General features: G+C 32.2%; 1 protein-coding gene across 3 annotated transcripts in view; it reads right to left on the bottom strand.

Moving 5' to 3' along the window:
• The window catches only part of LOC106472029 (cyclic nucleotide-gated cation channel beta-3-like), a 58,771-nt gene that overhangs the window by 6,686 nt on the left and 38,461 nt on the right, over nucleotides 1-13,624 (bottom strand). For all 3 annotated transcript variants that reach the window (XM_022400632.1, XM_022400633.1, XM_022400634.1), the window contains 8 exons: nucleotides 11,247-11,333; nucleotides 10,097-10,161; nucleotides 9,764-9,886; nucleotides 8,875-9,016; nucleotides 7,957-8,116; nucleotides 6,848-6,945; nucleotides 4,040-4,123; nucleotides 2,198-2,316 (listed from right to left, as the gene is read on the bottom strand). In XM_022400632.1, coding sequence (XP_022256340.1) covers nucleotides 2,198-2,316; nucleotides 4,040-4,123; nucleotides 6,848-6,945; nucleotides 7,957-8,116; nucleotides 8,875-9,016; nucleotides 9,764-9,886; nucleotides 10,097-10,161; nucleotides 11,247-11,333 — 878 coding nt within the window. The remainder of the gene's footprint in view (nucleotides 1-2,197; nucleotides 2,317-4,039; nucleotides 4,124-6,847; nucleotides 6,946-7,956; nucleotides 8,117-8,874; nucleotides 9,017-9,763; nucleotides 9,887-10,096; nucleotides 10,162-11,246; nucleotides 11,334-13,624) is intronic.

Below are 13,624 nucleotides of genomic sequence, written 5' to 3'. Positions count from 1 at the left end.
GTGCTACCGCCTGCTTGATAATGACTATCAAAAGTTTATAACATTCATAAATTTATAATGACATTGATCATGCCAGAAATGTTTATAAGTACTTGAGAAAGACCCATTACTTGTATAAAAATAGACAAGAAATATGTTTCACTACAAAGATCCATTGCTGAAGTGTGTTTGAAGAATAATTAGAGTTTAAAGTTCACAGTGCAGACTGAAGTTTTTGACAGATAAAGCAACAGCTTCATCAGGACTGAAATTATCTTTATGATAAACTGGAACAAAAGAGTAGTCTTTTTAAAGCTACATCATTAGAGAGCAGCAGAACTCTGATATGTTCTGTAAATTACAAGAAAATAATTGAAAAAGATATATATTCAATAAACTTTTAAAGCTTATGAATGGATAGTAGTTAAGAACAACTCAGGATTTTTTCTCTACCAACGCTAGCTGTAAGATATGATATATACACAGTCTGTTAATAAGTAAACAGATTCCCATTTTATCAAATAAGCAAACGTGAAACAAAGGGCTCATAATTACTAATAGTAGGTCTGCCCAGTGCAATATCTAAGGTAGGAACACATTGGTTACAAGATCTGAAATCTGGGACTATGGGATTGCCCCCTATTCCTAGTTAAGAACTTGGATGAGGGTGTCCCTGGAAATTAATTGTTTGGGATGCTTTCGCAGGAAATGAAGAATATTGGACCAAACATGCTCAATAGGTTTCATATCTTGCAGCTGGCCTAGCCATGGGAAAGTGGTAATGCTCCGACATTCGTACCATTCTGCAACGTACACTACAACAGAAATGTTGGTGTATTTTAGTGTTGCTTGCAGATGGTTCAGTGAATGTTTTTGGGAGGACTGTTGATAAATCAGCTACGTGCACCTACTATTGTGCAAATCTCGGCTATTTGGAAATAATTAGTGTCCAAAAGTAGGGATGTGTGACAGGGCACGAGATTCTCACTGCTGTGGACATACGATGTTGCCCAGAGTGGCTTTTGTCTATCCACTCTTCCATTGTAGTCCATGATATGAAGATAACTTCTGATGTGTAACACTGCTGTAGACATACGATGTTGCCCAGAGTGGCTTTTGTCTATCCACTCTTCCATTGTAGTCCATGATATGAAGATAACTTCTGATGTGTAACACTGCTGTGGACATACGATGTTGCCCAGAGTGGCTTTTGTCTAGCCACTCTTCCACTGTAGTCCATGATACAAAGATAACTTCTGATGTGTAACACTGCTGTGGACATACGATGTTGTCCAGAGTGGCTTTTGTCTATCCACTCTTCCACTGTAGTCCATGATACAAAGATAACTTCTGATGTGTAACACTGCTGTGGACATAGGATGTTGCCCAGAGTGGCTTTTGTCTATCCACTCTTCCACTGTAGTCCATGATACGAAGCTAACTTCTGATGTGTAACACTGCTGTGGACATACGATGTTGCCCAGAGTGGCTTTTGTCTATCCACTCTTCCACTGTAGTCCATGATACGAAGCTAACTTCTGATGTGTAACACTGCTGTGGACATACGATGTTGCCCAGAGTGGCTTTTGTCTATCCACTCTTCCACTGTAGTCCATGATATGAAGCTAACTTCTGATGGTACACTTGCACCTGTCCTGCAACAGTACTGGGTGTTTGATGTGGATCATTCTCCAGACAGTATAAAGAGTTGGTTCTCTTGGTTTTGGGTGTCCATGTAATGCAGAAACTCTTGTTGTGACTGGAACTACATTATCACCCTATTAACAAGTACCCCAATGGGATAGAAGTAAGTCTACATATTTACATTGCTAAAATCTGGTGTTTGATTCCCTACTGTGCCCACAGCAGATAGCCCAATGTGGCTTTGAACTAAACACAAACTGTGGACAATGGTATTGCAAGTGACCTGCAATTTCTTGCCGACTTTGCCCTCCTATCATCCAATTATGCAACCTCATGAAAACATGGTTAATTCCTTGGATCCTTTTATTTTAGTATATTCTGTGGTCTTTCTATACCTGTATTTATATGTTAACTTGTATGTGACATCATGGAAATAGTAAGTTTTTTTTTTCAAGGGTGTCTATTTAATTATAGCTAGGCTGCATATATTAGCTTAAAAAAATATTTATATTACTCAGTATTCTTAATTAGGTATAAGAGTTAAGGAAAATTAAACTTGGTTTTAGAATCTTGCCTGATTTCACCGAAAACGCTGCCCTCCGATAAAGTAGCCAAAACCACGTCTCCTTCCTCTCCTCCCATCACCTGTACTAGCCCCTTGTTCACAATGTACATTTCTTTTCCTAGTTCTCCCTGATAAACAACATACTGTTTATATACAATTGTTTGGTAACATCTGAACAAGTCAGAAAAATGTATTTCGTAAGACAAATTGAAAATTAAAAAGCTGTGAAGGAAAAATATATTTTTCATAACCCAATGATGCAAAAACCTATATCACAGATATAAATAACCTAATTCACACAGAAAAACACAGTAACTTAAGAGTCTGGGTGAAAGGCGATTTTCATGCTAAGACTAAAAAATAATTGTTTTAACCTTACAGTTTTCCCATTTTCTTTGCATTAGCCCTTAGAACCTCCTAAATGAATATCAGATTCTTTTTAGTCAACCTTTATGTTTTATCTGTTAATTTCTCTACCCTAATGCCAGCTGTAGTGAATTTATCAGTGTACAGTGAAAGGACTCATATTAATTACATGTTTATAGTACCAAACTCATACCTATTACACGTTTATATCTCCAGACTCATATCTATTACACGTTTATAGTACCAGACTCATACCTATTACACGTTTATATCTCCAAACTCATACCTATTACACGTTTATAGTACCAGACTCATATCTATTACACATTTATAGTACCAGACTCATACCTATTACACGTTTATATCTCCAGACTCATATCTATTACACGTTTATAGTACCAGACTCATATCTATTACACATTTATAGTACCAAACTCATACCTATTACACGTTTATATCTCCAGACTCATATCTATTACACCTTAGTTCTGTGTCAGTCATCATCGTATCGATGTGTTGGAATTATCTGATAGCCATCCTCTTATCTACTGTTTTAGTTCTGTTTCATATTACTACTGGGTTTTACTTCTGATTTAGCCATCTTCATCACTACAGGGATTTATTTATTTCATTTGTTCTCATTACTACAGGGATTTATCTCTATTTCATTTGTTCTCATTACTAAAGGGATTTATCTCTATTTCATTTGTTCTCATTACTAAAGGGATTTAGTTCTATTTCATTTGTTCTCATTACTAAAGGGATTTAGTTCTATTTTATTACTACAGATTTAGTTCTATTTCATTTGTACTCATTACTACAGGGATTTAGTTCTATTTTATTACTACAGGGATTTAGTTCTGTTTCATTTGTTCTCATTACTACAGGGATTTATCTCTATTTCATTTGTTCTCATTACTACAGGGATTTATATCTATTTCATTTATTCTCATTACTAAAGGGATTTAGTTCTATTTTATTACTACAGGGATTTATCTCTATTTCATTTGTTCTCATTACTAAAAGGATTTAGTTCTAATTTATTACTACAGGGATTTAGTTCTATCTCATTTGTTCTCATTACTACAGGGATTTAGTTCTATTTTATTACTACAGGGATTTAGTTCTATTTCATTTGTTCTCATTACTACAGGGATTTAGTTCTATTTTATTACTACAGGGATTTAGTTCTATTTCATTTGTTCTCATTACTACAGGGATTTAGTTCTATTTTATTACTACAACTTCAGACATCCTCATTAATACTGGATTTTAGTTGAACTTTTAACTGTTCTCATTACTCTGGGTGTTAGTTAACCTAGAGACATGCTTCTATGACATTATTTAATTAATCTCATCTTTTCTAGTTTTTCAATGGTCTTTTAGTTTCCAATAGCACCAAGAAACATTGTCAAGGATAACATATATTCTAATATATATATATATATAGGGCTTTAATTATGAAGTTACATTATAGCTTCTCACCTTTCTACAAATGTTGTCTCCTGGAAGAAATAAAACTGGTCGTAATTTCAAAACTAGGTCTCTCAGGAGAGCTTTATCACAGTTCTGTTGGAAAACATCTTATAAAAATCACAGACAGAATTACAAAAATGAACTGTAATTCAACACGTTCAAAGTTCATAACATGGGTAACTTTAGGACTAGAGTGAAAGACATAAGCAAATCATCAATGATGTTTCTAACAAACAATAGCATCATTTGTAAAATATTTTTATTTAATAGAGATGCTTGGATTGGTTCTTATAATCAATTGTTAAATTTCTCATTGATACCCATTACTTAGTTTTAAATAGAAAATCAAAACTTTTACTGAACTTAACCTTAATTTGCATAATATTTCTTATATTAATGTTGGTCAGATTTCTGAAATATGAAGTTCATCCTGTTAATAAACAAAGAAAATGTTACTTTATTTCTGTGGTTTGTTTTACAGCATGATACATACCATAATAATGTTCTCCCCTAAAGCTTCAAGCACATCAAACAGTCTTTAAGTTGTTAATTAAGATAAAATTATCCTAATTTTACTCTGTACAAAATCTTTCAGGTTTTAATCACAATTAAAGAAACTTGTAGGTTTGTTTCTTCAAAATTACTTCTCATGAAGAACAATCAACCTTTGTTCTCAGACTTCTTCCTGATGAAGGAAAATCAACCTTTCGAAAAACATACAAGATTTCCTTAATTGTGGTTTAATTACAAGGTTTCCAAGTCCTAGGCTTTACTGATATATTCCTGTAGAATTATTTTCTCCAGAAAAAATACAATTTGCATATCTGTCATGTACAAATCTTTAGGAACCACAAACATATTGGATAACTTAGATCTCTTATTTTTTTGGTTGATCAGAAATGGAACCATGAAAATCAATTAGTTGTAACTAAATACAGTTCAACATTGAAAAATTAAAAACTTTAAAATCCCCAGCCCCCTAAAAACATTCTAAAACCAACAACATCAAAAATAAGTAAATATATATATTTACAATATTGAAATAATAATGGAAACAGATAAGAAAAAGGGTATAAAAGGCAAATTATATGGGAATGTCAACTCTTTATTGTGTGAAAATTAAGTGCACCACAGCACAGTTACCTGTGGATAATTTATACAGTGATTTAATATCATCCAACTAATGAAACCATGCCACACCAGTATAAAGCCTATAACAGTATAGTCAGTAATACTATGCCCAGTAGTAACAGTATGACCCAGGTTTGAAATACTACTTGATAAGTATGTAGGAATCTAATGTTTCTGCTGATCAAGGATATTCCACATAAAACAATGTGGCAAGATTCCATGTTTCAGTAGCTGTATACAAAACCTTGAAGAGTACAGAATGAAACGGGCACTATTAATAACAGAAATGGTCAAGGTAGAAAACCAACATTCCAAAAGTGATGGTAAATATCTTATGGTATGTTGAGTAAAGATCTTGCCAACAACCATGCTGTAAATACAGGTTTGAATGTTACCTCAAGAATAGTTAGGTTCTCATTGGCACGAAGTGGTCTCAGTGGATGCGTAGCTGCTCGAAAACCGCTGCTGTCGAGATAACCAAACCTAGATGTTGAAATGGGCCATGCGCCACAAACCAGAATAAGCAAGGCTGGAGACAGGCACTCTTTACAGTTGAATCCAAGTTTGAATTTTCAACAAACAATGATGGTTTTTTTTCTGTGGTAAAGAGGATAACTGTAACGTAGTCCATATAAAATATCTACAGTGAAGCTTGATGAGGTGTCAGTACAAGTTAGGGGCTGCATCTCAAGCAATAATGTTGCTGAGCTATACTAAAGTGATAACACTCTGACTGCTGATAGGTACAGGTAGATTCTGATCTGTCATGCCATTTCCCCACAATTCATCTTCCAGTAAGACAAATATCCTAAGCAAACAATAATGATAACAACAGAATACCCACAACCATTGCTTGGCCTGCACAAATATCCTGTATGAACATTATTAAGGTTGTATAAGTTTATTTAAAAATCTGAGAAAGTCAAAAGGCAACGAAACAACTTGAATGAATGATAAAAATGTTTGATACTGTGTAAAGCAAAGATCTTTTACACAGATTCCTAGTGCAACTGACAAATTATTCACTTTTGTATTTTCCGTGTTAAAATCTTGGATCATTAATACATTCATCATCTAGTTGCTATTACCCATTTGTGACTCCTTTATGCAGTTCCACAAGTATTTCCATTACACACACACAGAAATCTAAAATATTTTACGAATGTTATATATGGAAAATACAGGTTTTTAAAAGTATTGAAGAACAAAGGGTTTGAATAACCCATGGGGCCTCCTTCATATCCAATTTATTATAGTGTTATGGGCCTCTATCTGGCATGGGCTCCCCCACACTTCAGGGTATGCGAGGGCAGTTACTACACCACTGTTTAAAGAACAAAGGGTTTGATTAATCCATAGATGATGTCTATGTGATCTATTTAAATGGGTTTTACCTACACTGGGTGGACAACTGATCTGTAGGAGAAACAGACTGAAAGCTGAGAGTAACAAAATCATACTGTATGTTAGGGGGTCTTTTAATAATCAGATTTAACTATTTCTTTTGCACTAGCAATTGACACTGTTATCTGGGACATGTTAGGATAAAATAACTTAGCATTAGTACAAAAAATTAAAATCCTTTTGTATCCTTGTATGATATTGTAGTAACTATTGAAAGTATGAAAGTATATCACCAAAAAATATATATTTCCTCAAAATGGTTTTGCAAAAAACCTAAATTACCTTAAAAAGCTGAACCTTAACTAAAGTGTTGTAATGGACATTGATAGCCACATCTGTTTTCATCTTCATGGGTAAGGAATCCAAAATTTTGCTTTCATCTGAAATGGACAAAATTTCATTCAATTCTGTACACACACACAAGCATATCTGTCCTGCTAATATGCATACATACATATCTGTCCTGCTAATATGCATACACACATACCTGTCCTGCTAATATGCATACATACATACCTGTCCTGCTAATATACATACATACATACCTGTCCTGCTAATATGCATACATACATACATACCTGTCCTGCTAATATGCATACACATACATACCTGTCCTGCTAATATGCATACATACATACCTGTCCTGCTAATATGCATACATACATACCCTGTCCTGCTAATATGCATACACACATACGTACCTGTCCTGCTAATATGCATACATACATACCTTTCTTTACATAGATAAAGTTAGAAAACAACGAACTCGTAACGTTTGTTTTATCATAGAGATGAAAATGATAGTTTATGTTGTAAACCAGACTTGATAACCAGTTTGTTTCTGATGAGAGATATAATTTTATGACCTTAAAGAGAAACAATCAAAAGACTTAATGCCTGAAAAGAGGTTAGATATTTTTTAGTTTTTACTGACCTTAAATTTGTCTTCAGCAAATACCTATATTAATAAAGTACCAAAAGCATAAAATCTATTTTAACTTTATATACGCTTGCAAGAAATATCAAAACTGATCAAATTTGCAAAAAGAGTTCTTGGAAAAGTTATTCTAAATCTTTGTGTAATTTAAACATCTTGGAAAATTAATAGTGATTCTTGGACTAAGCGATGCTAATTTTAACCAATACTTCACATTTAGGATTTATTAAAGACCTCAAATGTACTAATGAAAAAAAAAATTAACATAGAAAATATTCCTATCAGTTGAAAGAGCAAACAAATATATAAAACAAAATCCATTTTCCTTACGGTTACCCACCAAAAACTCAGAATTTTAAAACTGTGAAAAAGATAGGGGGAGTAAGAGATGAATAAATAAACAGTTAAAGCCATACCCATATTTTTTGGCTAAAGATATTACAGACTAGCTTACGTAGTGTTTTCTGTTGTTCCCACGTGTGATTTAACCACAGTCTAACTCTGTATTGTAGATTCTCGGGTAGGTTTAGGTGCCTCATGTATCGAACCATTTGGTCCATCACCTGATGATACTGAGTGGTGTTCTGTGTTGCTGTGGCAACAATATCCCGAATCTGCAACCATAGAAAAATATTTCCTTTCTTTTTTTTTTTTTTTTTTACATAATCAAATCCCTCCGCCAAAAAAGAAGGCTTAGTGAAATACGTTAGACTTATTTTAAAACTAGAAGTCCAAATCTACTGATCTCATTGAACAATTTCAGACTTTTCCCACACCCCTTAGAATAATATCTTAAATGTAAAATATTTTTCACAAGTTCCCTTCCAATAATGCCTCAAATAAACAATATTTTTCACAAGTTCCCTTCCAATAATGCCTCAAATAAACAATATTTTTCACAAGTTCCCTTCCAATAATGTCTCAAATAAACAATATTTTTCCCAAGTTCCCTTCCAATAATGCCTCAAATAAACAATATTTTTCACAAGTTCCCTTCCAATAATGCCTCAAATAAACAATATTTTTCACACAACCCTTCCAATAATGCCTCAAATAAACAATATTTTTCACACAACCCTTCCAAAAGTACCTCAAATGAACAATATTTTTCTCAGTTTTGCAACAATATCAATACAAATATTTCATATTCAATTAAGAAAATGGTTTTATAGCACAAGATCATGTTCACGTATCATGGATTTTTATTGAATCAACTCAAAACATTCTTTCATAATAAACTGTCCCGTATAGTGAGAATGATACATCATAAATAGCTGTCTACCTAAATAAAACAACTGCAAGAAAAAACTTACTTTGCCTGACCAATCAGAAAACTAAACTTTACAAATTCTATAAAATATAAAAATTTTACCTGCCCAATCAAGAAAGCAAATATAAAAACACCAGTAAGCCAACTGAATGTCATGAAGATGTATTCATATTCATTCTTAGGTTTTGGATTTTTTCCAATAGATGTTGCCGTTTTGGTGGCAAAATACATACAACGAATATACCTGGAGACAAGAAATAATATTTCTTTAGTAGTTGATAATACCCTTAATAAGTTCAATACATTCTAAGACTATTTTTTACTGGTGTCACAGTAAGTTAAACGTATATGGTTTAATAATTATTAAATATAAGAGTTTCCCAGACTTTTAAGCAATGTCAATGCAAGTATTTTTTTTCTGAAAAGCTGGAATATATCTTTAAAACAGTAAACACAAAACAGGGGCAGCATTAGTGGAGCCCCATGCAAAGTCCTATTCCAGGGCCCTTAGTACAGCATGTTATTATTTTTTGTGATGAAACCCTATCAACTTAGGCCTCACGCAATTACTTCCTTTGTTCTTTCCTAATGATGCCCCCGACAATAAATGTACATTTTGGAAAAGCCCACATAAATTATTAATACCCTAGAACAGAATAGACAGTCTTCACTCTTATAATTGCACTCTAAGATCTGTTTATTTATTCTAGAGTTTAGTCTTTATAAACTCTTTTCACATACAGTTTCTTTCTTTAAGCATTCTCTCACTGTAAAACTTGCAAGTTTTTAAAGCAACATGCTAAATATTTTATGTTTTTCTGATGCATCAAACAGTGTTTCAACATCACCTTACACTCCACAAAGCTATCATTCTCACATAATTTTAAAGTAAGGAAAAAAAAATCATGCATTACACTATTCTAAAACAATTTAAATACCATAAAGTTTCATTTAAAGAAATTAATTTTTTCACACACTGTTGATTACATACGCATTTCCTTCTCCTTGAAACACCCAATCATTGGAACCAATCCCCTCCCACACAGACATGGCATAATAGCCACAGGCATTCAGGTGGATGAGGTACATCATGTAGATTAATGTTCGTAAGATTCTAGAGCAAAGACAAGCAAAACATTCAACAGTATTTTGGATATTCAGTAGCAACTAAACAAAACGAAATATTCCACATAAGTATAGCAAACATTTGTATGACATACTGAAAGAAACTTTAAATATCATTTAGTTTACTTCTAATTCATTACAAGGTTAAAACAAAAAATTATAATTTCATTAGGGTACACCAAAATGATTACCTATCTACCTGACAACATATGGAGATTTAGCCACAGCATCCATTCTGTTGAAAAATTCCCAGAAAGTCTGAACCTGTATGAATTAAAAAAAACAAATTTATATTCTTATACGATACATCTTTATATTTTAGCTACTGGCTGATAAAAAAAAAATATATATATTTTCTAAGGTATTTTCCCATTTTTTTTTGGAATATGTATTAATTTTAGCCCCATCTATTATGTATTATTTCTACATCGTCAAACATTTCTTATTCTTCTGTCACACTCATTTGTGCATGTTTTATTTGTTGAATTTTCTACAAAGCTAGTCAATGGTTATCTGCACTAGCCGTCCCTACTTTTGAAATGATAGACAAGAGAGAATGCATCTAGTCAACACTGCCAACTCTTGGACTAATCTTTGCCAAACAACAGTGGGATTGATCATCATATTATAATGCCCCCAACAGAGAAAGGGCAAACATATTTGGTGATGAGTTTCAATTCAGTTATACATGTACCTTAGAAATTGTCAGATACATTAACCATTATTTGCTCTTGTATCACTGAAAACTAAAGGAAAATTAAAATACAAAAAATATTCTGTATTGTTGACAGAAAGCCATAATGCAGATTGCGTACACAAATCATGCACGATGCAGATTACGTACACAAATCATGCACAATGCAGATTGCTTACACAAATCATGTAATGCTCTAATAAGTTGATTCTGTGGCTTGAGGTATTTAATGGGCATCCAATAGACATATTTTAAATCTATAAAGCCTATTGGTAATACTGTAGGGTTAAAATAAGTTATATATGAGTTTTCGACTATTTTAACCAATCAGAAATAATAAAGAATCCATTATAATAAAACATCTAATCATCCAGTTCAGGGGGTTATTTAATTACAGAGACACACTGCTAATGAATTTATAAATTACAAAGAGGAAAGTCATATAAACCAGAATTTTTGTTACAAATAGATTAATAAATATTAAAAAATAATAATAATAATATTTTATTAAAGAAAAGTTTTACGAATATTATAAAATCAACCACGTCAGAAAAATTGCTCCATTTAATATAAACATTAAAATTTTAAGACACATACATACAAACAACAGTTATTTTTTAACCTTATACTAAAAAACTGTTCATTTTTACATCACCTTCAACATTCTGGGAAACCGAAACAAAGCATTAAAACCATATACAAGATACAGCAAATCCAAAGGAAACAGAGACAGCAGATCCATCTGGAATAGAGAAATTATACTAGTCATTATTATCTATCTTATACACTTCTTAAAGTTGTTCCCTTATTATGTTAACAAACACAATTCAACCACTAATAAACTTTTCAAAACTAAAAGCAAGTGAAGGTTTACAAAAAAATATGGAATAAAATTACGTTAACCTTATGAATGAGTATAAAAATGTGAGAAGTTACTAGGAATATTGGATGTTATCTCTAACTTCTGATAGATGTTTTAACAATGTCCAAATGTGGTATAAAATGACATGTCGATACTACATACCACATTTGGACATTGTTAAAACATCTATCAGATGTCGATACTACAATGTCGATACTACATACCACATTTGGACATTGTTAAAACATGCAAAAGTGACCTAACCCACAAAATCCAAAAAATAGTATTTCATATTTTCTGTACTAAATAAACGGTAGTCTTTCTTGTGAAAAATTATCTAAACCAAATCCCTTTAGACTGTTCCTACAGGTTGGAAAAATTCCAACTCACACTCGTGCTACCAAAAATTTCAGTTACTAAAAATGATCTATGTGGGTTAGAGTTTCAGTTACGTAAAAAATGATCAAAGTGGGTTAGAGTTTCAGTTACGTAAAAATGATCTATGTGGATTAGAGTTTCAGTTACGTAAAAATGATCTATGTGGGTTAAATCATTTTTGCAGAATAACTTTTCCAAAATGATAACGGTAAGGTATTGAATGTTCTGTAATTACATGTACATGTAGATAGACGTTTCTCATCTCATTTGTTCACTTTTCTGGTGTAAAAGGGTGTCATGTGACACCAAAGTGTGCATAGCACCTTTTTATCCTTTGAAAATTATTATTACACCCTGGAACATCTTTAACCCTAACACGACTAACCATTGTTTTTGGTCTACAAACCAATACTGATTGGCGACTGAAAAAAAATCGCATGACACATTCCAGCAAGATGTAAGGTCATAAAACAAAATGCGCAAAATAGTTTTGCCTTCTGCATGGTAAATAACACTTCTCATTGTAAATATTTAACATTAGTTGCTACACATTCATGAGGTAAAGAGTGATAGTACAGATGTCACTATACTCATGTAGCAACCAACAGCTAGTGCTTGAATTACAATAACTTGCATAAATATGAACCTTCAAGATGTGAACATCACTAATTATGTAGATGGCTTTGATGGAGAGCTGGACTTCTGTACTGAGAAGGACTAACCTTACCTCCATTTACCTCGAGTGAAACAACAATAAGAACTAATGGCTAGAACAAAAATACTTGTTTCAGCAGTTGTTTTGTGTGAATAAGTCTACAAGAATGTATTCAATTTACAATTTTTTTTTATCATTATCTTTCTTGACATTTTTTAAAAAATAACAGAAACTGGAAATCTACGTTAAGCAAAAATGACCCAAGCCACTAATTGTCCTTTTTTTGAATAATAATGAACAGTTTACTGTTGTGAAAACGTTATATCCTAACACATAACAGTGGTCCCCATTGATTGAAGTCAGAACACACATTTGGTATTCCTAACCAATTTCTTAAAAGATAACAAAATATTTTGGTAATCTACTCAAATTTATGATTTGTGGGTTAGGCCAATTTTGAATAACAACGTCCATTTATAACTTAATTTAAAAAATTTCTCCAATGCACGTCGAGATCATCATAATAACAAAATATCTTCACTAGAAAGAATCTGAAGTTGAACTGTCAGAAAATGAAAAACATTTTGCGATATACTTTCTTGAAAATATTATATAAATCTGTCAATTACAGTATTAAATTCACTATTAATTTTTAATCTAAAAATGACCAAATAATTTTTTTCTTAAATGTTGATTTTTTTTATCAAAGTGTTCGCCTGACATGATTTCCTACAGGTTCATGATTGGCTATTTAACCCAGATTTACATTAAAATGCATAACATCTAAACAGAAGTGAAGACCAGAGCAAAAGTAGTTGAATAAAACAATTATTTCTTGATCAATGCGTGTCAATAGAAATGCTTCAGTTACAACAAAATTAACTATTTATAAAATATAAAACGTACACTTAATTATAGTATTTTGGCACTTGTGTATAAAGTTAAAATCATAAATAATATTCAACGTTAAACTGGTACACAGTGTACCAGTTTAACGTTGAATATTATTTATGATCTTAATAAAACTTACACTTTAGAAGATATAGTGAAATTTTTACTTGTTTTTTTTACATGGAAAAAATTAAAAAAGGCAACAATAAGTTGAAAAATAATTTGTTCACCATCGAAATGTTGATTT

This window comes from Limulus polyphemus, unplaced genomic scaffold, assembly GCF_000517525.1.
Source record: "Limulus polyphemus unplaced genomic scaffold, Limulus_polyphemus-2.1.2 Scaffold5028, whole genome shotgun sequence".
Classification (NCBI taxonomy): Eukaryota; Metazoa; Arthropoda; class Merostomata; order Xiphosura; family Limulidae; genus Limulus; species Limulus polyphemus.
Note: the sequence above shows the minus strand (reverse complement) of the source record. Positions and strands in the feature narration are given on the sequence as shown.